The following is a 27,314-nucleotide window of genomic DNA, read 5'->3' as shown; positions in this document are numbered from 1 at the left end:
ACGGCGCTTCGAAGAGAGCGGCTGGCAGTTCGAAAGGCGCGCGCCGTCAAGCCGGTCGTGTCATTCTCGGCTCGCGCAAAAACCAATACTCAACAATACGTAGCGTTTTCCCGAGTGTCGCACACTCATACCATAAGTTGAACGTGGTTTATCATTGTTTTTTTTTTTTTTTTTTTTCATTTCCTTTCGAAAATCGATGCGGTAACACCTCGTGTTACTTAATAAACAGCTGTGCGGGCCACGTGTGCACGTCGTACCTACGTTGTACTGCAGCAACATTGGCCCTGACTTTGGAGCATCGATTCGTCGTGAGAAGCGAGTGACTATAAAAGGGTGACCAGGTTTACAGGAGCAGCGCGTGCGCCAGCATACCACCCTCGTGCGCAGTCGTAACCTTTTTTCGTTTAGCGAAGCTCGACTGAGCCAAGGGCCAACATGTCGTCGAATAACATACCCAATAGTGAGTTTTTGGTTCATTTGATTTTTTTATTTTTTTATTTTTGGCTACTCGCTGGAGTTTTGGATCTGTCAATGACAAAAGGACGAATCGAAGGCTGGAGGTGAAAGTAAAATTTGTGGAGGATGGTATATGGTTCTCAAATGGAAAAAGGGGGGAGAGGGAGAACGAATTGATGCTTTGAAAGAACGTACAATAAGAAGATGAACGTGTAAGATTTGGGCTGTGCTGTTTCCGCATTCAAGTATTGATGTTTTCGGAGCAGGTGACAACAGCAGGGTTGTCATGCGTATTGGATCTTGTTTATAAATTAAATATTTTTTTTGCTTCTTATTTGCACCAGTAACACACGTGTAAGATGAAACAAACTGTAATAATAACTCAAGGGCTATTGAATTTTCTGAAAAAAACACTATTGTTAGGTTTGGAATGATTAATAAAGGAAATGATTTATTCCTAAAAGATTGGTAGATTGTAAGTTTACTCACTTTCAATATATTCAAGGTCAAAGTTCTTACTTGATTATTATTTCTATGCAATGGAAGAATATTATGACACAATATTACTGTAACAAGCAAATTAGTACCAAGTATATAATTATAATTAATTCGGCATTATTAATTTAAAGTAGAAAGAAAATGTTTAATAAGATAAAAATATTTTTATGCCAAAAATTCATAGCAAATGTAATTTCATAAGATTTTTTTTATTATAAAACTTAAAACAACATAACATTATTTTTATGAATAGTATAATTTTTCCGTGAAAAATCGAAGTAGAGAAAATTTTTAAAATAATTTCTCACTACATTATGTCAAATGTAAGTTTATGTTTTTGAATTACTGCGTGCGTAATATAAGGGTCTATTCAATTATCTGTAACACTTACCCCACAACTTGTACCCTAGTCATACGCATCAATTTAGTTATTCGATGAGTATACTTATAGAGGTTTGGATTAGACACATAAAAACTTTATACAAAAATTTTCGTGATAGCTTCAAACACACTTTAGTCATTTTTGTTCACAAAATATTTATTTGCAACAATAAAATTATCACCCATAGCTTTATTATGAACAAATAATAAACTTTATAGTAGTACAAATATCACTGTACACAAACATGACAGTTTTATTTTCGTACACGAACTAAATAATAGTGTATACATTTTTTATAAAAATTGTGTACTTGTATCTGCATAATTCAATATTAATAATAAATCGGTCATATTTGTGTACAATTGTATGTGTACGGCTGTATATAGAGTTTATTATTTGTGTACGATAATTATTTTAAATCAATATCTTATAAAAAAAATATAAACTAATTGTGTATAAAATCTACTATGAAGATTTTGTATACATTATTATGTGTACAATTTTTATATATCCAGTCTAAACGACGTCACAAAAGATTGGCCAATTTCATAGAAGACTATCAGATCTATAAAATAAATAACAATTTTTTTCAATGGTCTTGTTAAAGGTCCCCACTCGTTCTCGTTAAGTAGAATATTAAACAAATTTTAGGTTTTTCTAAGGAACCGCATGCATGTTTTAGATAAGGCCTGAACTTGAACTAGGTAATTTTATTTCTCGATAAAATTTGACAAGTAATAGATTATACGATAACGATTCACGTGAAAAAAAAAACTTAAAATTAAATTTGTTATAGAGCAAGTGTAATGTTAACCATTAAAACATTTTTACCTAAATTAGGGAGACTTTTTTTATCAAATTACTTACCTTCATTGCCTGAAAAACTCGGTTTAGTGTCACGTATCTCACATGTCACTGGCATCTAGACAAATAAAATCTCGCCATTTTTAGAATGTGGTTGAAAATTTAAGAGAGAGAATGATGCAAGTGAATGAATGGACAGTCTACAAAGACTCGAAATTGAGACAAATAAATACATCTATGAAAAAATAATATTCCATGGATAGTAAACTGTGATTAGCTAAAAAAAATTAATAAAATTTGAAAAATGAAGAAATACAAATTCTTTATTTTAGTATATATAAAATTAATCCGCATTTATCGTGATTTTCATCGTGTTTTTTTATAAACTGAAAATTTTTGAACTGCGTTTTTCATTAATTGTTAGATGGCAATTATAGACATTGATTACTTGCGCAAACGGAAATTATTAACGATAGAGTTGTAGAACTAATCTTTATCAATACTGCTTATATAATTCACTCGTATTTTTATTGACTTTATGTTAAGCCTAATATCAAAGTGCAACTTGACAGTTTTCAGATAAAGCGTATTGGGTTTGTATTTTGAAAAAATGTAGTTATTTTGTGACTATGTACGTTTGTTACAAAGAGCCGTTAAAAAAAGATATAATTAGATACTCATACCTCGTAATTACACTTTACTGTCTTGGATTTTAACAAAGCTATTAACTATTTTTATAATTACTTTATATTCCTAACAAATAATATGTTTACATACAAAATAGTATTTAATGTCCCGTTATATTTCTAATTTATGAATTTTGTTTTATTTGGCAACTATGAACATACTTTTTCAAACTTTTATTAAAAGGTGGACAAATCTCATGTTGTTTTCTTTTAAAAACAATGTAAATATAAAAAACAATATAAATGAAGTTGCCTAGGTGAATTTTTGTTTGAGTCAAATATAGTTAATAACTAATTCGTTACTGTTTTATTCTCATCGATGACATTTGCGAAAATTTTGAGTACATACAATCGTCTCGTTTTTATGAATCCATATACTTTTGAAGACATTGAATGAAGTGTAATCTTATGATGTATTATTTGAGTTTGCAAAAATATGAAATAAATAACTGATTTTTCAAGTTATGTATAGTAAATACTTAGCTTGATTGTGTTTCCTCAATGTCAAATTTCTATATTTAAATGTTTTTCCTGTTTTAGGAACTTGCTCGTTCCATTTCACGTGGCAATATAATTTTATGCAAAACAATATGTCTACACATTCGACACGTTTTTATGTTGCAGTTGATGTAATCTTAAACAAAAATTGTAAACTCTTATTTTTTCATCAATGCTAGTATAATCGGTATACTGGTTGTCGTTGTCCACCAAATCTCAGCGTTGAATCATTTACTATATATCATTCCTTTAGGAGAACTGAATCATAAGAAAAACCGCTAGCATAAATGGACGCTAAACAATTGGTAGAAAATGTCGATGATTCTCTAATGTGTAATAAAATGTTGAAATTATATTAGTTTCAAAATTTTTCTAAAATCAATTTATACTTGAGTTTCAAACGACCGTACGAGTATAAAACAACTTCAATTCTAAGACGGCTAGTCAGAGTAGTGGGTTCAAATTTCAAAACTACACAAAAGATGAAGAAAAAAAGTAAAAACCTGTCTAGATTATACTCTTGTCGTTGAAAAAACATGCTAGAATTTAATTTTTCATAAGCTTTTGAGTAAACTGTACACGCAGATCAAACAGTGAAACAACTATCGTTAATAATTAAGCAAAGTAAAATATTAAGTAGATAAATTCGAGTCAACAAGTACGTAAACTACAGTTATCGCGTTGTAATAAAAAAGAAGTTACTAAGAATGATGCATTAGAGGGGAGATATATTAAAATGTATGGTCACTTTATTCCATACCATTGCTCTCGCTTTATTTTTCCGTATCTCTCTGTTTTGACTATGTACTCTCGCTCCCATCGCATAATACACACACGCTACAAGCATTTGTACAACGAAAGCGCGCTGGGAGACGGCCTTTACCTCTGATCCCCTTTGATTATGCATTCCATGGGTTTCTCCTCGATTCACGTATAGCTTTGTTCCCACCACCACCACCAACTACTCTACTGTGTTGTGGCTCTCCGGCGCGTTTGTGCCGCCAAGCCCGTCTCGTTCGTAATAACGAATTCACAGAGCCATTTTGCCCATTACCTGTGGCCAACTTAAGAGAGAGATATGTATTATTGTGCCGTGCGCACGTCGGTCGGAAAAATAAAAATCGGGACGCTGCCTACGTGAGGAGTTTCTTCTTGGGCGTTTTGCTTGGTATCTGTGATGCTAGGGGTACTGCAAGAGCTAAGAGGCGCAAATATCAGAGGAAGAAGAGTACTTGGGCGTGGAAGAGGAGTTGAATGACCATATGTTACAGTGTTTGGAGGTCCTATGAGGTTGCGCTATCTGTTGTTTCTATCTACATAGATCACGTTATACATGCAGGTCAATATCGTTGTAGTATGAGGAAAATTTCCGCTCGAGTTAGCATAAGCAACGAGGAAAATTCATGCTGTTTTCGTAACTGAAATCAATCTTCTTTTTGTAGTGAAAATATTTATCATAGTATCTTCATTGCTCGCAGATGCATGAACTTTGTAAAAAAGTTTTTTACTTTTAAGTCGTGGTGATGCATTACAGTAAGTTTGTTTAATTTTTATGTTTGAAATTACAGTTTTTTCACAAGATTTTGGAAAAAATTTGGTTTTTTTGCTTATACTAATGGGCTTCGCCCCTTCCTCTTCAAGTATAAATTTTTGAATTCCCCTACTGTACTTAAAAATCACGTAACTAGTTTCAACCAATCACACAACGAATAAAAGATTGTATCAACGTGATGTTCTTCTTAATAAAGGGCTTTTAGGAGTTTTGCCTTTATACCTCGATACTTTTGTTAATTATTAGATTTTGAGGATTAAAAAAAAACAAATAAACAAATTCTTGAGAAGGAATTTTTTAATTATTTTTAAAGCTACGAATTTTTTTTATGTATTTTATTTTTATTTTTGAATTCACCCTCTGTAAAAACCATGTAACTATATTTTTAACCAATAATATAGCGAATAAAAGGATTCAGCAACGTGATGTTCTTCTTAAGACGGACTGAGGGGCTTCGCCCCTTCAACTCGTCAACATTTATGAATAATTAGATTTGTATGATTTAAAAAAAATTATTTTTCTAGAAAATATTTTTTTCTATCATAATTATAACTACGAATTTTTTTCCTTCCTTTTTTATTTCTTGTAAAAAATGTTTAAATTCACTTACTGTTAAAACCACGTAATTTTTAACGAATCACACAATAAATAAAAGGCTTTAGTAACGTGATATGCTTTTTATTAAGGCGGATTAAAGGGCTTTACCTTCAAACCCCGAAACTTTCATTAATTAATTATTAGATTTTTATGATTACAAAAGTATTTTTTTATTATTATTAAAGCTACAAATAAAAAAAAAATTTTTTTTTAACCAATCACACAATAAATAAAAGGCCTTAGCAACGTGATGTTCTTTTTTTTAAGATAAAATTTCCTTATATACATAAATATACGAAGTAGATATGTTTAGAAAAAAATTTCAAAAATAAGATTGACAATGGATTCACTTTACAAAAAAAAAAAAAAAATAATGAAAAAAAAAAAAAAAAAACTGTTGACACGGGTTGAATGTAGCGACGTACAGCTGCTGTCGACGCCCATAACCCATCAGGCAGTAAAAGAGCACCGATGCATAAAAATTAATTTCATAGAATTATCGTCTCGTTATTTTAAATCCATTTGTCTGACTCAATTTCGCGGATAATGTACAGTACTGTTCGACCTTATTGTATGCGTCACTACAAAAACTTATTTTTAATTTCTCCTTGCTATCAATAATTTCTCTTAGTGGTGTATTGTTGAGGTTAAAGACAAAGTGACGATCAAATATTTATTTGAATTCAACATGTGACGGGCAGTAACTAAAGTTTTAACGTTTTAGCTCTAACGTAAACTAATGTATTGTTGGAAAAATTTTATTGCTAATCAGGCTTGGGTAAAGTCGTATTTATCATTTGAGGAAAAAGGTACTATTTTACTAAGAAAAAAAAATTTTTTTATTAATGAAATAAAATTTTTTTAAAAATAGGTAAGAATTACTTGATGTTTTAATTACAATATTTATAATTATTTTTACTCATACTGATGGTATTTTAATTAAAATATTTCAGATAAACTAAACAAAATTTTAAAAATCTCAATACTCCATTTCAAATACAACATTTCAATAAAAATGTTTTAAATGAAAAAAATTAAAAACAATTATACTTGGTCAATGGATTTTGAACAATATATTTGAAGTGCAAATATATTTGATGAAAGTATTTTAAATTATTTAATCAAGTACAAATGTATTATAATAATTCACTCCAAATATAATTGTATTCAAAGTTTCTTATTTGAAATACTTAAAAAATTAATTGTATTTTAAATATTTTATATGAAATACTTGACTAAATACATTTGTACTAAATAAAGTAACGGAAATAAATGAGTCAAGTACAAATTTAATTTTTCAATGTGCTTGAATTGAAAACATAATTGTCTGCGAAAAAGTGCGTTACCATAAAATTCAAAATTTAGATTTTTTGTCCTATTCTATAGTCATATCTAAACGTAATATAAAATATTTCAAAGCAACATCAGCACTATCATATCATGTCTATTAGTTTCACCTGAACCCAACTATATACAATTTTTGTGAAATAAGTTAAGGTGAATTCCTCGATGAAAGCAGCTGTTACAAGATATGTTGTGTGTATGTACCGTGTGTAGTTTTCATGTACTCATCATCATTACTTCATACATTCGTATTTCAAATACAATATTTAAATACATTTTTAAACATAATTGTATTTTATCAAGGTATTTAAAATAATTAAGTAAAATACAAATGTATTTAAGCAAATTATTTCAAATACTTCATCAAGTAAAATTGTGCCTCAACCAATGTATTTCAAATAAAAATGTATTTTGAACAATTTATTGGAAATGAAGTATTTGAACTACTTTCTTTTCAAATATTGTACTTAATATTCATCATATCTAAATAGAAGTGCATTTAAAATACAAACGTATTTGATGTTTTTATTTGAGATAAAACAGTTTTAAATAATGTATTTTAAATAAAAATATATATTCTTTTAAACAATTTTCAACGATTGAAATATTTGATTTCAAATATAATACTTCTTCAAGTATTTTATTTGATCTACTATTTTAAGTGTTATTATAAATACAGTACTTATTTCAGATATTTAATTTAAATAAAGTAATTAAATATCTAGATAACTTGAATTAAAGCTGAAATAAAGTACTTCAAAGTACTTCGACTCTGTCAAATACTGCATATCTCTGTTGCTAGTGCATAGTAATAATTAACTAGTATCTATTTTTTCGTGATTGTATTATACAGAAAAACGTGTATTATATACGATCCTTTCTGTGGTTCCTACCTAATTTTCAGTTTACATAGGCAATTCTGTTAATGTCAAATTATTACGAATTCATGGTTTTCATTAACATGAAGAATCGGATTGGTAAGCCAAAACGCTGCCACTTGCAAGTAAATACGAAACGTAAGCGAGATCATATGATTCGAATTGTAAGAATTAAGTATTTAATTAAGCTAAATTATTCCATCGCACCGTTGGGCTTGTGGTATAATACTAAATCCACTTGTAAACACAAGTAACCGTGTATCAACATACACTTTAAAGCTTCTTTTATTCGTTTGACAGTTAATAACAACGTGTACCTTCATGTTTCACTTAGTTACGTCAATTCTTTTTTTTTTTTTTAAGTACTATCGTGCTTGGCATAAAATAATTACATCATAGACGTTTCTTCCACAGATGCGTTAAATTCATTTTTTCTTCTGAACAATTGATTTGTAATGGAAACAGTTGATTATTAAATGAAAATTAGCTCCAGAGCAAAATTTTGTCTTAAAAAATTCATGTTAGCTAAGGAATCGTTGAATATACCGAAAGTATCAATGGTAGATGCCCCATCAACTTCGTTTTCGGTAGTGGAGGAACTAATACATACTTGAGAGTTGTATAGTAAAAAAATAACACTAAGACAATCAAATAAGTATTTTTTATTTCAATCAACATCAATAATGTATGATCAATAATTAAATCATTCTGAAGATTATGGTATTTGTACACATCTGTACTAAACACTCGTACAATTGTGAACATGACCTTCTTTTCAGAAGTGTGCCATGGGATGTGTATAACACTATTGTATATAACCACACCAAATTTTGTGTAATTCATATCAGTGATGATTCATACAAAAAAAAACGAATTCTCCAAAAAAATCGTTTCATTGCTGCTATTTTTATCTTACAGTATGATGACATTTCCGTGCGCTATTACTTTACAAACGTTAACATACGTTTATCTAAAAAAATCTCAACTCACATTTGAACCACGAACCGGCCAAACACTAGATTAGCCTCCATTGGGGTCGGACTGATTAAACGCCCTCAATTTTTGTACTACATTTACAAAAATTTTTCCTCCAACCGCGTGTCCATAAAAAAAAAAAAAAAAAAAAAAGAGAGAAATACATATCTTATCGCATTCCCATTACATAGACGCGCGAGCGAATCTCTAACTGGTGCCACCGACTTTCTTTCGTTTGCTATTAACCCGCACTCGTGGCATTGAATTTTTCAAACAACCGTTTTATGAAACGAAGGAAAAAAAAAAAAAAAAAAAGAAAACAGATCACGCGATGTCCCAACACTGACGTCGAAGCGATCGGCTGTTTGTCGGTGGAAAAAAAAAAAACTCCCCGGAGTTCAATGCCGTGCAGTCTACATGAGCCCAGACAACAATAATGCACACGCTATGAGAACGGACGCTACAGTGATGCATACGGTAACAGTAACCGTGTACTCGTTAGCTGCGACCTTCTCTCGCGGAAGTTGGCCGACTCGAGAGAGGAGATTACCCGCGGAATATGCAGGAATCGGGAAAAAGATGTGATCGTTGCGCGCGCCAGCATCGCTTGCATCACACGCTTATTGGCTCCGTGCATGAAAGTGGAGGGGAGGGCTGGCCCTGGCTGTCACTTTAACGCGGAGTTTTATGGAAAGGATGGTATGGTGTCGCCGGTGGCTGCCATGGGTACTATTTGCTTCCATAAGATTTAACATGGGTTGTGGGAGTATGAAACGAGGGCAGCACGGTGTATGCACGGAGCCAATACATATATGTACTCGAGCGTCTGTGTCAACACGTGACTTTTTTGAAAATTCCTCCATGTTTCAACAAAGCTTTTTCACTTTCTCCTGATTTAAAAAATATCCTATTCCGAAAATTTCAACCTGTTCACAATTAATAAGAATTCAAACGTCGGTGTTGACAAGCAACTTTGTCCCACCGGCGCGTAGTATGCAAAGTTTCGGCAAACTTAATCTAAATTTCGAACGAGCCTCCCAGCCCAGCTTTCGGCCTTCGCAATGTTGATTCGGCAGTTTCGCTCTACCCGCGATAATTTTCAAAAACAACGTGAACTGCGTCGCAAAGCAAACGCATGTACTTCCAGCGTTGCTGAAACTAAAAATTCCAGCGCAAATAGCCCCCACCGCTTTGATAATCCACAAACACCAACGTAGTGATAATCACAACGCGTTGCAACGCCAGCGATCAGCGGAAGCTGTGAACTTTGATCTCCCCCTCGGTATACGGAGATGCGATTTGCAAATCGATAAACGAGCTCGTCTCACTCGTATACTGAGTTCGCCTAGGCTCTAGGCATATAATTGCCCTGTGAGCGCGTATTAGCAACCCCCCTCCCCCTATCAGCGGGGAACCATGGGGTTGCGAGATATTTGCACTTTGCTCGCCTATTACTGAATACACAGGACAGGTCCGAATTGACCCGTTCCGCGTTCCGTCGCACTCTCTCGCATATATATGTACTTACGACTATCGCAGCATCGCTGGGATCTGGAAACTGAATCATGTCGTTTAGCTCCTCTGGCACGTGCGCACGATTCCGAGGTGATGCTGTTATGGTATGCATGGTTATAGAAACGGAATGTGGAATCGCGCTCCAATGAGGGTACGATTACGTCACGAGGCCCCCCGCACGTTTGGGTTCGACGATCAGAGTTCGATTCAATTCAAATTGACCCGTATCGACATCGAGTTAAATAGCTAAGTATACACCTGATTTGTGACATAAGACGCTCTTTAGTAGTGGCATGGTATAACTGGAAACCCCGTTTAGGTACCCACGTGAAAAGTCATTTGGTTAGTCGACAAAATCAGAGGTTATGTTAGCAGGAATCTAGTTTGAAAGTAAATTATGAAATTTTTGAATTTGTGATGTTCAAATATAAGTATCCAATATTACCGTAATCTCATATGATGGCATCCTAGTTTGGAGAAGTCACCTTTTAAGTACTGGGATTCTGAAAGTTCACGCGAAAAATAGAACTCCACCCATAAGGCCTGTGTTATTTTTCCCCCAAGTGGCTATATATGTCGGGAGAGTCACGTGACTTTTGGAATATACCAATAGATGGTGCTTCTTTTTCCTACTCTAAGGCAGAGGTGTTCGCTGACTTTGCATCGAAGTGTGCGGAAAAAGATAGCCACGAGACCTCGTTTTACAAGCTCGTTGATATTTACGTGCGATTCCACAAACACATCGCACATGCTTACGAGGAAAATAATAGAAAATAATACGATCAACGTGAATATTGATTAGCGCATAAATTGCTGTTTATCCACTCGCTCGCGCTCGCTACAGCCCTAACTGAGACAACCACGCGCTCGGTGATTATATTGGACTGATTATGAGTCTCGGCTTATTATGCTTGGCGAGAAAAATACTGGCTTGGCTATAAAACGCATGATAAATTGATTTCGTGCGATCGGCTTAGGTACACAAGATTTTGAAAAATCGTCGTTACAGGCACGACTAGACAAAAAAAAAAAAAAGACAAAAATTTGCGACAGCGCAGATTACTTTGAGTTGAATGGATAAGCTGTGTGGGAATGATTATTTAAATCGTTGTAGTTCTATAATTTATTTATTAATTTGAAGATCGTTTTCGATCGTTAGAAAAGACGTTACTACAACAGGTAATTCTTGCTTCAAAACATTTCCCACGTTTTACGGAAGGAAGAGGTTATTAATAGCGGCATGGAAACTATGTTTCTTGGAAAAGGAGAGTTACGAATATCGATAGATCAATTTTTCATCCAATAAAGATATCAAATCGTCAGAGGCATTCGTAAATTCATCGTCTAATGGTAAAATTACGGCAATTTTGATTGTAAGAGTTAATTTGTTAAATTTGCGTGATTGAAATAATTTAATCAGTACGTCTGTGGATATAACAGTTTAAACATTTTAACTAAGTGTGTTATTTTATCCAAGACCAAAGGTTGACTTTTTTGTGTTTAAGTGCGGTAATTCGATCGGCGATGACTTTTAGAAGTCCAGTGTAATTTACTTTTGGTATTATTTATTTTTTTTTTGTTAGTAACGTAGTTAAAATACATTGATATTAAATCCCATAAGGTAATTAGATAATTAAATTCCTCAACATTTTCGACCCTTCATTTTACTTATTTTCCTTCACCATTCTTACTATAAAATAAACATTAAGTGGTACTCCGGAAATTGAAACTTTACAAAACTCTTTCATCATCTTCCTATATTACGTTTAAAATAAATGTTGCAGTAAAGAAATCGGTAAGCAATTATTAGATACAGTATTTACGAGCATAAATAACTTCAAACTAATCACAGTATGTTAGGTGTAGAGGAGAAAACGATTGTATAATACGTTGATAGCTACAGTTGCTTATTACTATTTTCCGTTGTTATAGAATTAAATTTTTTTTCACAAATAATTGTTCTTTAGCACTAACAACATACTGAAGAACTTAAATTTCAGCTGAATGAGACACCTGAATAGTTGTTGTTATTCAATGGAACCAGTTGACAGACACTCTTTTAGAAGTACTTAGTTGCAGAGATCATCTTATAAGCTCTAAAAATCCGGTCGAAGATTATACGAATAATGTATACAAACGTCTGATTTCGTGAAATTTCCTGCTTCTGATCATTTATTTTGCTTTTATGCATAGTTATCCTAAGATAGTAGTATTATCCGGTCAACTGTTCGAAATTAAAATGTACACGTCGTCAATTTTGCTCACATCGTGTGATGATTAGTAATTCATGGATAGGTAAGCTTAATTCAGCTATGAATTATTCACCGTCACCAGAGAAACCACTATAGAAGTTAAAGAACCGGTACACGCTAGCAAATGCTTACATTTTGTACAACTGAATAAAAAATTCTGAAGTTCATCAATTTTTTTGCATTTTTCATCGGCACTCGAATGCTAATAAATATTACAAATGAAAAAAAAGCTTTCTGACAGTTAAATTAATTCTTATGACACTTTTATTTTATATGTGAATTAAAAATACTTTTTTTTTAATTTTTCTTGGTCCTACATTGGTTTAAGGATTTTCATAGTCATCCTTTACTGCCTTTTAGGTCAAGGTACCTATTTTCAATCGCGTCCCTATATACTCCTTTGCTTTCCACTTGTTTTGATTTATAAAAATTCAAATTGACGATATCTACACTTGTGTGTATTACATATAGTGCAGCGTTTCAAAGTCAATGACACGTAACATATTGGGATTCAATGAAATACCGCAGGATTTATGGAGTCGTAAAATCTTTTCCTCGTCCCACGTTACTATATCAATAAATTCACTGAATCAGCAAAGTTCTCCGAGAAACGTACGAATATAAATGATTTTTTCATAGTCTATGAGTAAAATTCACGCTTTGAGAAAAGGAGGAAATGTTTTGGGTATTCGATGAAAAGTCAAAAACAATTGGTAGATGTCACAAAGCAAACACAGTGCAAAACAAGGTTTTTTATTCGTAATTCCGTACTTGTTAAGAAAACTTCAACAACTTTTTTTTTAACAACTCACCAATGGCTCATGAATATGACTGCAGGGTACCTTGTAACAACCACAGGGATTTTTTATTACTCACTTTTGTCTGCCATGTATATACTCAGGAACACAGTAACGAGCCAGTGTATTGATGATTACTATTTGCGCTGACAACAATATTACGTATAGGCGTCATAAAAACTTGATTAATGGATTCACAAGTTTATTAACGACTGCCCCAGAATTTAACGACTGCTGCGTGCTCGCGGGAGACAATGAGCCAACAATAGGTACTGGCAACTCCAGTTTTACAACGATTGTTAATTGTGCAAAGTTGCGAATCGGCGTCAGATTTTTTTCCCCCATTTCGCGTACCACCGAATAAAATTGGTCAACTAACTGTTTGTCCCTCAACTATTCGGTTAAAAAGCAACGTGAGGACGTGACGGAGCAGAATATAATATCCTGTGGCTCGTTTTCGTTGAAAGTTTTGGAATGGAAAATTGATGAGTGTCAACTGGTCGTGAACACCGAAAGTAGGCGAATAAAACACAGGTCAGGCGTGAATGCACAGAAATTCAAATAGGAATACTTATCGGGGACACCTTGGACGCGTGACCCAACAAAGAAGTATCGTTTTTCACCTCGGCACAGTACACCGTATCCTTGGTGGAGAGGGAGAGAAACAAAGATAGAGGAAGGAGGCGAATCTGGGTAAAAGCTTGCGGAAAAATTGCATCCTTCAGCATCGGGCGCGCGCTCTTTTATTCATGGCCGCTTGGGTGCTTGGGCTTACTTTCCACCTTTTGCGGGCGGAGCGCGCCCGGCTCGATGCAAATTCAGGACGGGCAATTTGTATTAAAGCGGAGATTTTTACCTCCGTCGTTTGCGCGCCCGTGATTTGCGAATCTTTCGCTCGGCTAAACGATTTTCCCCTGGAAAGTTGCTTTGGGAGGAACTTCTTCTTCTTTTCAATGCTCCCGATTTTTTTGTTCCGTCGAGCCGTCGGAAAATCGAGTTCGGTGGGCTAATAGTCGCGCGGAAAGAGCTGATAAGAATGCCAACTGCTTTAAGTAAAAGAAATTAGATACCTGTAATTTTGGGAGAAGTTTTTCAGCATCAATTGCGTCAGTGCAGTCTATGATTCCATCCTGATAGAAATATACTTCTGAGAGCCAAGATGCTCTATGGAAACTGAGTCATAATAGAATGAACAGGTGAAAGAGATATGGAGACCGAGGCAACGATAATGAAATATTGCAACAAAAGTTTTAAAACAAACAGCATTTAAACATGTACAAAAAATGTAGAAGCAGAGCCATACCAATCGATATTATAGAGATGCCAAATCATAGTGATAGTCAATTAGAAATAGACTCAGCATTTGTTTAAATGAACAATATTAAATGATGTTATCTTTCGAAACATACATAACGATTTTCATGGCATATAGATTTAAAATGAAAACTTAAAATACGTCTAGTCTACAAAAAGTAAGCTTCAGGTACATACAGAGCATAAAAAAAAAAAAATTTATTTGTAATCCGAAAACTCGATGGTACTTCAGTATAGCCAATCGTCAGAGGAGGACCACTTGCGACTATTTTCTTGTTGACATAAATTCGTTCTCCAGTACTCCTCCTTCGTCTTCTTTTCCATTTCGGGGACAAGATAGAAAAGAAATTTCATATTTTCGAAGTGAGCTTCTCTCGTAATTTTTTTATTTCTTTTCATCTCGTAGCATTTTCGTCGACGTTGGACTCTACTTTTCTGAGGAACTATACACGTGCGCATCTTCAGCAGGATTGGGCCAACTTTCATTTCACTCGCTTCTTTTGCCGAGCTTTACTGCTCTCTGTGTTTTTATTTTCATCATCCATCACTTGGCTCAAGGCTTCTGGACTCAATTTTTTTGTTCACAAAAATTTTTTCCATGTGTTTATTCATTTGTAGAAAATATAAATTAAAAAACCTCACTTCATTGACGTACGAATTTATTGACAACAGTATTTGAATTTCAAAAAAAAAAAAAAATTTTTCATCAAAAAACACTTACGTACATTTATTTTTATCAATGTGAATTTTATAATTAACTTTTTTATACTAGATATTACAACTGATTGTTATGTGTGTGCATGTTTTTTCCAATACGTTGACAAGGAAAACCGAAGAATTTCGTTGTTCTTATTACAACCTAAATAATTAAAAAATCCATACATTCAATAATAATTGTAATAATAATACGAAAAAACTTTCAATGGCTCATTGTATCATATATTAGATAAACATCAGAAATTGATTCAATATGGAATATCTTAATCAAGATTACAAAAGAAATTTCAAAGAAGCAGTCGGCACTGCTAAACTGTTTATATACAGAATACGAAAAGATACGGTAACGACGTTACAATTAAAATTCGGCGGCAAAAGTGTCGGCATCAGTCTCCATCATTCCCTGGATTAGTTTACTAGTGGTTCGGTCGTATTCGTATTTATTTATGTATTTTTTCCATTTGGAATCAGGAAGCATCTGTGCCAGTTCAGGTTTGACATTAATATTGCGTTTAATTTTTCTGTTTCAGAGTTTGAGAAAAAAATGATGCTCGACTCCACATCCGTTCGCGAGTTGCTAGTAACGGCGCTGGCGGAGATGCTGGGAACAGCCATACTACTCTTACTGGGATGCATGGGGTGTCTCGGCGGCTTGACCTTGGTGCCCCCTCATCTCCAGATAACGTTGAACTTTGGCTTGACGGTTATGTTGGTTATACAGGTAAGAAGCTGCAATTTGCTTTGTCTCCTCTGTCATGCACCCTATTTCTCGAAAAATAAAATAATTCGACATCTCCGAAAACATCGAAAATGGGTGTAGATAATGACAAAAAAATACTCGCGAGATCGTGGTTGTGATATCAGCAGTGAATATTCAGTCTTATCAGTAAGGTCACGACATTCACTTGATCATCAGTAGCGGATTGACGAATGTGCACATCGAATTTTCACTGCAATTCCGAAAATTGTTATTACAAAATCCATTACGTCAATTATACTTTTATTTTTTGTCCGCAGTCGACAGATCGTCACATCGATATGATTATTATGCTACCACCTGTAACAAATTATAAACCTACTTATCTACAACTGTTGATTATTATAAATTTTTTACATAATTGTTGCTTGAACATGAAACAGTCGTAATATTTCATATCTCGTTTTGAAGCGATCATCATAATAGCATTAATTTTAGTACAACGTAATGAATCTTTAAGTTGCAATGCAATATTTGGATGTATGAACTACCCACTGTAGACAATAATCAAAGAATAGTTGACGAAATAGATTTTTTTTAAATAATTTTCGTAGTTGTGTTGAAAATTCTATGTATTATACATTTGTGAATTTGTGTCGGGCGGGGGGTTCGAAATAATAATAGTGCACTTAAATTTTTTGGAAAAGCTGCAAATGTTCTTTTTAGTGACATTGATTTCAACTCAATTTCAATAGCTCCGACAACGATTAATCGTTATTTTCGAAAGACAAAAAAGGCAGTTTGTTTAAACTTTGTGGTTTTACCAATTTGGGCCCCAATTCCTCTCACTTTTTGACAAATTGTGTTCGTTATAATGGCATGATATTTTTTGAATGTCTACATTCTGACCTGCCAAAACACTAACTACCACTGATTTGTACTTTCGTTTACCTTGAAGCCACTGGAAACATTTTTTGGGGTTTCGCTGAAAACATAAAATGCACTGACGATGTTTTGGACTCCCTCTTGAAAAATGTAGTGCCTATAGAGATGTTTTGGATACCCCGTGGGGATATTGTTAGACCTTTCACGATAGAATTAGCTGTATGCTATTTTAAATGATTAAAAATTTTTTTCCACGAAAATAACGATGCTTCCAAGCTCGCAAACATTTTTCATTATTTTATAATTCAAGAAAAGGCTTTTGCATCTCATGATTTTGTCGCCAAAATGAAAAAAAAAAAAAAATTTTTTAAAATCATACCATCAAAAATATGTTCTGACTCTAAAAAAGTAATACATAAAAAAGGTGTTTTTTTTTTAAATGAAAATAATAACACTTATACTTTGAAAGAAAGAAAGTAAAATTATGAAATTATCATTAATATATATATATTTTTCTTAAGTTTAAAATCTTTCATGCTTATAGTGACTTTAATACTTCGATTTTCAGTGCTTTGGACACATCAGTGCAGCACATATTAATCCAGCGATGACAGTAGGTGCTGTGGTACTTGGCAAGAAGACTATTCGCGAAGGACTGGTTTACTTTGTGGCACAAGCCTTTGGGGCCATTCTCGGCTTTGGTCTGCTCAAGGTAAGAAAAGAAAACTATTTTCGAATCCCAAAACTGTCACAAGTGTGAGTATACATAGCTAACACTATATAATTTACATTGCACTAGCCAAAGATATAGATGTATCAGTTGTCGGGCATGATAGCAATATCGAATTCTCAATTACCTTAATTAAAATGGCTTTCTGAGTATTATATATTACTTAAGACTGATTACCTGACAACTTTAGTTTTGATACGAAAATATGATAGCTGAATAAAGCAACATTCAATGCAGGTATACCGATTACCTTTTTATTGGTTATCTATGTTTGGGTTGAAAAAAATTTTTTTAGCTACTACTTATAACACAGTGCTTAAGAAAGTTTATCTAGCGAAAAAATTCTAGCAAATTCGTTACTATTGAAAAAAAAAATTCAGAAAAAAGTAGTGCAATTGAAGAAGTATTTGAATCTTGTAATAACCTTTATATCTAAAATTTTTCAGCAAAAAGCATATACATTATGCAGGAAAAAAAATTTCTCATAGAATGATTCAGAATTTTAATCGTTTAATTGTGACAACATTTCAATGTGACTATTGTTTATATACAATACTTAGAATACTACTCCTTTATATGGTCATAGTATCTAGAAATAACGAATAAAATAACAATTATATCTTTTACTACAGCTTTTGACAGTAGACATATATGTTTCTGCATTATCATGATATATATACATATTCTATCATACTCCTCCATAATCGTATAGTATGGAGACCTTTGACGTCTGTTAAAATTCGAAAAGATGTTTATTTCAATTTAATTTTTTAAAAATCGTACGGGTGGCCTACCTATGTGTAAAACAATGGGTTTGTATTTAATTTATCCACACGATGATCTTTTTTTTCATACAGGTTGTTTAAAATAAATTTCAAAGTTAATGCTGGAGACACGGGGGTTGGTTTCACGCCTTGAAAAAGTCAAGTTTAAAGCTTTTGATAATTTTTTTCGTAGAGGTTACTAGGATTGAAATGCACTTATTTCTGATAGATTTATAATCCAAAAGCATTTATTTTAAATAATCAGAAGATTGTAAAACAATCAATTTTGGCATAAACGTCCTCTGAAAAAATTGCCACCTTGTCCCAGTTATTTACAACGAAAAACTCTTTTATTACTTCAAGCTATATTATATATAAATATTATATATAAAATATATAGTATATATAAAAATACTATGTATTATTTAGTACCACTCGTTATCTATATTATTTGGCGACTTTTGAAATAGCACAAAGTAGGAAAAAAACTAGATACATATGTGAAAGTATATAAATAATTTTTTCAGCTATCAGAGCGCAAGTGATCTTTGCGCAACGAATCGTTGGTCTTGACATGTTCGACTGAAAATAAAACAATTTTTCTTCTCACTATCGTAAAAATATTACTAGGACAATTCCGTACGAGCAGGTCACTGTTAGATAAACTTGAGATATATATATATATATGGGTCATTCTACTGAAAACGGCATATTTCGAGGGCCAGAACGAACGAACACTTAAAATATGGGTATTTAATTTTTCTAAAAATTTTTAGGTACTGTCCGTGATTCAAGTGAGCTTAAATTTTTTGGGTCCTGCTGGATCTGGACTAGAAAATTATTTACGGAGATTTTTTAAAAATTGTATTCAAGAAAAAAAGGAGCGTTACGGGTTCGAAAAATCATCTTAAAATCATGATTATACTACTCATAATGAGTACTTGTTCAATTTTATTCTTGCCCATACTATTATATAGTACTCTATTCCAGCCAATAAGCTAACACTCAGTGAAGATACAATGTGTTTTGTATCGTTACAAGATAGCGTTACGGACTTTTAGCAAAAAAAGGAGCGTTACAAGCTCTTATAAGATCGTCTAAAAATCGAGATTATAACGCACCAAACGCAAATTCAACTTATATATATAAAATAGCTTAATTTTAACCCACCACCTTCCGAGTCGATAGTCAAATGCTTCGAAAAGTTACATGACATTCCTTAGCGTTATGGGCTCTTGGTTTTTATTTTAAGGAGACAGAATCTTTCGATTCGCGAGCCTACTGGCTTATTGGAATGAAAAATTTGGAAAAACTTCTGCAATATCCTCGACCTTCATAAAATACAAAATGCCTTAATTGGAATTCACAAACTCAATTGCGTGCGATTGTGAGATCATTTTCCGTTAAAATGTTTAATTTATAAGATTTCGGTCCTGCAACGTTAACAGCATCCTTGGATACAATTTTTTTTGATTCTCTAAAATGCATGAAAATGTTGTTTGCATTAATAACTTTCAGATCCTGTGCCGTAGAAAAATTAAAAAATCCGCATTTTTTTTCCAGAAGTCGTAAAAACTGTAAATTTACGAGTGAGACATAAGCCCGTAACGCTAATTTAGCCGCTTTTTTGCATCTCAAACTAAAGTCATACTCTTTTATGGTCTGAATTCTGTTGTACCTTTAGTAGTAAACGTCCCTTGAATAATTAAAAAAAATCTCAGATCGATATCTTTTTAAACGACTTTGTAATCGACTGGGACATGAAATATGCCATTTTCAGTAGAATTACCCGTATACATTTGAAAATTTAAATGGTAATCAGGTGATGATGAGAGATAACAATTGTCTAATGAGAACACATGTATTTACTGAGAGATGTTATTTTTGTGAGCGTTAGAAGATTCCCAAAAATTGTAAAAATATTTGTTCAAGCTTCACCTTCACAACAGAAATATATGCCTCCAGATACATAGAAAACATTTAAAGCGTAAATTAGGTAGTAGATATCAAATTTCGATGATTACAAAGAAGTTATCATTGTGTTTCAAGTTTTGAGTGCAAAAAAAGTTATTTTAATTTTTTTAAGTGTAAAACTTTAGTTACTTCATCCATCAATCCTAAAATTCTAGTTTTTTAAAGGTATATTAGAGGAAAAGGTTTGAACAAAACATCTGTTTGTAAGCCCTACATTTCTTTCAAAAAATATTGTTTTTCAAATTTTGAAGTTTAAACCCTCGAAACCGGACAAAAATAAAAAATTATCAGTGCTAAAATTAAATACAACCCCGAAAGTAATAAAAGTGAAAAAAATTATTTTAAACCTTACTGTATTGTATTGAATTTTTTTTCATTCCTGAAGTTACGTAAAAAATGAAAGTGTTTTTCACTAAAAGTATGCCTAAAAATACATTCTCCAGTATCGAAAAGTTCGTGACCTCGCATTTTTGGTGGCATCTTTCATACAGTGGCAGTTTTCGAGAGACAACGCTTTGTAATCGTATAAATACACTCCTTATCGGGGTGACAATAAATTATTCCCGAAAGTCCATACACTGACAATAGCGTGATTATCACATTCAACAATGTCAAGTGTCAGTACCATGCAAGCATTTACGTTTATCTTCATTCAATTTTTCTCTTTTTCTTAAATCGCGTGACGCACAGACATGGAAATCCAAACAAGTTTTCAACAAAACTTCTATAGCTCCGTTTGTACAAGAAAAAAAAAAATAATAATAAATACATGTATAAAGCCAATAACAAACATATCGATCGATCGTTTTCGTTTTATCACTCCAAAATAAAAGAAAAAACAAAAGTTCTTAGCCGTGACGTTAAGTGAATTTATCCTGCCTCGAGGACTCACGTGTCTCCTGCAGCGTTCGGAGGCTCGCCTCGTCCCACCCAATTTACGCAATCGCAACTCGAGCTGATCTCAATCCAACACCTATCCACGGAGCTTTGAAATATTTTTTTGCATTTATTATCCCAGAGTCGATGAATCACTCGATGGAGAAAAAACTCGGTTGAGAGGCAAAAAACGAAAATAATGATAGAAACAATACGCTTGATGCGCAATTAGCAAACTCTACTCTATCAGAAGGCAGGGGATGATAACGATGATTGAGCTGTTGATTGACCCTCGAACGACATTCGTCGCGGTGCTCTTATTCCGCGGTACCGAATGAGCCCGTATGGCGGCATGGCAATTATTAAGCATTTCGCAACTTCCAGAAAAACGAGTTCAAAGTTGGAAATGTTGTTTTAATGATCCTCTACGCTGTTGGACGTACTTCTTTGTTTTATAATATTGTAATGTATGGCTTGATTTGATAAAGTTAAATTACAGCACATAATAGAAAAATTAGCCAATACTGTTTAATGTACCTTCATTAAGGTTGTTATCTGCTATCTACAAAATATGATCTACAAATTACTTAGAGGAATCTTTTATTGTACTGAAAAATTTTCCAAAAATTGTTTTAATATTAATTTTACGTTAGTTTATTATGGTAAACTTTAATGTCCGATAAAAAAAATTAGTTTATTTACTGCTCATTATTAGATGCAATTTTAAGTTGTCACAATGATTTTATTTTTGATTCACTGTATAAAACACATCACCACAGTACATGATTCGTGTCAATATTACCATTTTGCTCGATTTTGATATTTAGAGTCATGGTTGAAAATATCATTGATTAAATTAATGTTAAGTTAGCTTGGCTCTAGATGTGGTGACCCAAACCGTATCTTTAGTTAAGACAAGATTTTCTTGAGAAGCCAAGCTCTTGAACAAATTTTGTCTTCAGGTGCTGCTTTGGGTCACCAAAGCTATAACGATGACGCAATCAAGCTTATCTTACCGCTCCATTTTATCATTGAATATTAATGCAAGAAAGCGATGAGGCTGAATTTTAATGATCAACACAGATACGAGTAACCGTGGCGATTATTTATCTATACTTAATCAAAGATTTTTAATTGGGATATATATGTCTGTGCCTGCTGAATTTTGAAAAACATTGCATAATCGTCTTTTCTGTTGACTGGTAACGTTTTGCATGAACTTATTGTAACAGTGTTTTTCCTAAGACTTTAAAAAAAGTTAGTTAAAGGAATTTTTAACTTATCGATTTTATTGGGCTCCAAGGTTTGCTCAACAAGCTGAAGTATTAATTTTTTTATTAGCTCTTATGAGAATGAAATTTGATACAATTTTTATAACCCAAGGATTTTTTAATAAATACTTTTTTTTTACAATAATTGCAGTTGAACAAGAAATCAAGTATTAAATTATTTTACACATTTTATCGACAGATTTCATCAATAAAACAACATCCAATTCCCATTAAAATGTTTCCTTCGTAACCTACATTTTTGGCTGTTATGTTTATGAGATCATTTTTCTGTGAGAGAGGGAACTTTATCTCTCTTCCCGTTTCGCACTATCTCTTACCTTGGAGAGAAACGCAATGTCCCCGGACGATTATCTTCCCTTCCTCTTTCTTCCAAATTGACAATACCCCAACGTTTTTTTTTACTCACAGTAACGAGACAATCGCGCTGTTTTATCTCGTTTTACGCATGATAAAGGAAAGGATGTACATGCAATTTGAAACAGAAGCAACAATTATTTAAACGTGGGATGTATCCCTACAATTTATTATTGGGCTCTTGAAAGCTAATGAATGAAAAAAAAAAAAAAAAAAAAAATGTTTTCAGGTAGTGACACCTGTGGACCACCTGCGCGCTAGCCCAAACGCCTCTTTGGACTCGTTCTGCGTGACGGACCTCCATGAAAACGTCCATGCCATCCAGGGCCTGTTAATCGAGGGGGTGAGCACGGCGATTCTCATGCTGATAGCTTGCGCTGCTTGGGACTCGCGGAACGCCCACAACGCCGACTCCGTGGCCATAAAATTCGGCTTGGCAGTGACGGCCCTGGCGACCTCGGTCGGGCCCTACACGGGCTGTAGCATGAACCCCGTGAGGACGTTCGCGCCCGCGCTCTGGAACAATTACTGGACAAACCACTGGATCTATTGGTTTGGGCCACTAGGGGGCGCTCTGCTCGCTTCCCTGGCCTACAAGGCGCTGTTCTCGCCCAAGGATGAAGAGATCGACACTCCGGAAAGCGTGGCTCTCAACAGCGTCGACTCACGCAAGGCCGAGGTTTGTAATTGCTTTTTTTTTCTCTCATCGTTTGATTCGAGGGGCTGCGCACTCTTGAAGTCATTAAAAAAACTTTGTAAGTCATTCTAAGTCTTTCAAAGATTTCGGAAGTCTTTAAAAGACTTTAGACTTTTTACGAGGACTTCGAGAATGCATAAAGCTTAAAGTCATTAAAAAAGACTTTGTAAGTCATTCTAAGTCTTTCAAAGATTTCGGAAGTCTTTCAAAGACTTCAGACTTTTTACGAGGACTTCAAGAGTGCATATAGCTTAAAGTCATTAAAAAAGACTTTGTAAGTCATTCTAAGTCTTTCGAAGCCTTCAAAAGTCTTCAGAAGGCTTCAGACATTTCACTGGGACGTCAAGAGTTCCTATAGCTTAAACTCGTTAAAAAAGACTTTGTAAGTCATTCTAAGTCTTTCAAAGATTTCGGAAGTCTTTCAAATACTTCAGACTTTTTACGAGGACTTCAAGAATGTCTTTAGCTCAAACTCGTTAAAAAAGACTTCGTAAGTCATTCTAAGTCTTTCAAAGATTTCGGAAGTCTCCAAAAGACTTCAGAGTGCACAGCCCCTAGGTTTGATTTTATGAGTATCGCGGTCAGGGAAGACGAAAGTCGTGAGCAACCAATTGTTGGGTTTTTTCTTTCAATGAGTTTTTTTAATGTTGTTTAACTGCGGAAAAGTACTCTGATTTGTAAGATTCGCAATGTGAATTAACAACAGTAACGAAAATTTTTCAGCGATTACATATTCATGTGCTGTCTAGATCAGCATTATCGTAACGGTATTAATTAAAAATTAAAATTTTGCCGACTACTTCTTTTTCTTTTGGCAAGAAAGTTGAAAAGATTTGCGAAAGAGAATTCAGCTGCTGTAAAGGTTACGGAGTGGCTTTGTAAATACATTATCGGTTAGCATGTGAAATTATTCAAGGTTTCTGGAATAATTGCATTCTAGTTTATGCTATCAGGGCAGCAATCTTAATGAATGTGCTGGTAAAAAGATTTTCTTGGAGTATTTTGCAAAGAGGGCTTCGATTACGGTAATTCCTACAATCAAATAACTTTATATTTTATAGAAACTTTATAAATTCTTAAAATTTAATTAATAAAAATGATTATATGTCACCGAAAATATTAGTGTATGAAGCGTGAACAGTGACATTCATGGAAATATGGAGTATACATAAAATTTGATAACAATTATCTAAATTAGTTAAAAAACTGTACACTTTAGTTATAGTTTTATCGAGTATGTGACTGAAAATTAGTCACTCAATGCCTGTCATTTTTTAGGCTATTATTACTAACATGAATCTTAATATGTTAATTCGTAATTTTGTTAATGAAGTTGCATTTTTAATTGTTTTTATTACATTCGTCTGATTTAACATGTTCATTCATTTTAAATATATCTCATTGTAAATAAAGCAACTGTTTACATTTTACTGAAGAGAAATTAAGGCTATCGTCACCATTTATTTGCTTTAAACGTTGTATTAAAAAGAGTCAATTAATTGCAATATTAGTAATTATAGCATTGATATTCTTTACTTACAATTAGTTAAACTTTTTAAATTGCTCCGTACTTATCTTTAACATACCTACGTCTTCTTTTCAATATTCTATGAAACTGATTTTTAACACTTTAATCATGTAGATGTAATACAACATTTACTGTTTGGAAATTATCAAAATAAGTACTTAATGCATGAAGATTAAGCTATCCTCTCATTACCCCAAATGCCATTATTTCGCCCCAAGGACAAAAACATCTGAAGAATATTTTTAGACAAATAACTTTATACTTTCTATTTGAGGTATAAATCATTTTACAAAAAAAATCATTATATTTCAAAATTTCTGCCTAAAAATTAACGAAAAACACTATAGGTATCTTGAAATCTTCTCAGAAGAAACATTTCAAAGAAAAGTATGCTACATAAGCATCAGTTCGTATTTCCTTGGTAAAGATATTTTTAGAGTAATTCGAACAAAATAACATTGGATTATCAAAATCTTTAAATATTCTTTGTTTTGCTAAAATATTTTAAATCATTTTTTCGTAAAAAATTTCATTTTTTTTGCGAAGTGCCTATAATACTTTTAATTATTTTATTTTATCAAGACACAATTTATTTTACAGCACATGTGATTTTCACTCATGAGACGATCTCGAATGAGACAATCATGTTCGTTCATCACCACGTGGTAATCTGGCAAAACAACATCCCAACCGCGAGAAGAATAAACAAAAAAATCAAACTGAACCAGTGAAGGCAACTTGGCTTTATTGAGATTCCTTTTCGAAGTAGATTAACAAAAAATATCATGATGCAATGCTCAGTGATTCGCATGAAGGCGTTGGACTAGACTGACAATCGACGATTTTGCATTCATAGACACATGCAAAGTTGAGTTGTGGGATTGACAATAGAATTGCGCTTTGGGTGTAAAATTGCAAGATTCGAAGGTAAATTACATTGTGTATTGGTGCTGACACAATATTTTTAGCTCCATTGATTGTAAGTATCCATCTAAAATCTAAATCGCCTACACTTTCAAATTATTAAGACTACCCAACGTGTTCTCTACATTTTGTCGCCGTTTTTTGTCTTTGCAATAATACTGTGGATTTTCGTGCTGAGATTACAGTATCAAAGCATAATTATAACTTTTATAAGAACTTAAACGTTGTTTACTATTTTTTTTTTAATATTACCTCATTTTATCTTACGTAAATTACATAAAGCGAAAATTTTATTTTGAAATGTAATAAATTAAAGTTCATACTATGTTTCCTATACCTGGAATTGAGTTAAGCAATATTTCGTCTTAAGTCATCTTTAACTATTTGTAAAAAATTTTTGTTCTTTATATTGTTACTTAAACATTTTTAAACTTTTGTCAAATATCAATGTACCTCGAATATTTAGTTGCGGGAATTATTTAGAGTAAATTAATTAATTATCGTATATTTTTGTTGGTATTTTACCAACAAAGTTTTTTAAAAATATCTACATGTACGTATTTACACTCTAAATTTTGTTATTTATGATTTTATACTTTTAATTTAATACCGTAAGATTGACTCACAACGAATCGGTGCTAACGTATGCTTGACAATATATACTAAGAGATCATTAAGAATGCAAATTTATGGAAAAACGTTTTACAAGTAAGAAATATATATTTTATTATGAAATACAAAAATTGTAAAATTAAGCAATAAATTCGATCAGTATGGTGTATTTTTAAACATCATGAAAACATAATCAAACTTTCCTATGATGTATACAATTTACGTATGAAATGATAATAAAGGTGTAAATAATATTTTAACGAACATTTTGCATTTTTTTAACGAAGACATTGCTTATTCTACACATGGTTAGGATTAAAATTTCTTCTTCTATACGTGAGACAGACAAGCCTTAAAAGCAGCTAGTATTATAGAAAAAATTAAACCGTGAAAGACGATAAATGAGAATAAAGTACAGGGGTGTAGTACAAATTATCGTCAAATAAGTAATGTTTGTAAAAAATTTTTAAATTACTGACAAATGATTGACGAGATTAAAAATTATTACTAAAAGCTACATTAAATTTGTAACACTTTGTCGAATTTTATATGAAGACCGAAGTATTTTGATGTAAATCTGTACATCTTCACATAGAAAACAGCTGCAAAAAACTGTAAACATATAAAATTATCTACAAAAACGAAGACGTATGTACGATTGCGATTTTTATGATTGTTTCATTAAAATATAAATTTATTCCTTTGAATGATGTGTT

General features: G+C 32.9%; 1 protein-coding gene across 1 annotated transcript; it reads left to right on the top strand.

Annotated features, from left to right (window-relative positions):
• Positions 1-26,862, top strand: LOC106643940 (aquaporin AQPAe.a-like). Its single transcript, XM_014359272.2, has 5 exons — positions 1-460; positions 15,796-15,986; positions 17,416-17,559; positions 23,067-23,516; positions 25,663-26,862. The coding sequence occupies exons 1-5, from the start codon at positions 436-438 to the stop codon at positions 25,669-25,671; spliced, it is 819 nt and encodes a 272-aa protein (XP_014214758.2). The 5' UTR covers positions 1-435; the 3' UTR covers positions 25,672-26,862.
• The last annotated feature ends 452 nt before the right edge of the window (positions 26,863-27,314 follow it).

The sequence above is a fragment of the Copidosoma floridanum genome, unplaced genomic scaffold, assembly GCF_036245765.1.
Source record: "Copidosoma floridanum isolate Cflo_tuat_1 unplaced genomic scaffold, Cflo_Japanese_pri ptg000020l, whole genome shotgun sequence".
NCBI classification, from domain to species: Eukaryota; Metazoa; Arthropoda; class Insecta; order Hymenoptera; family Encyrtidae; genus Copidosoma; species Copidosoma floridanum.
This window is presented reverse-complemented; position numbering and strand designations above follow the sequence as displayed.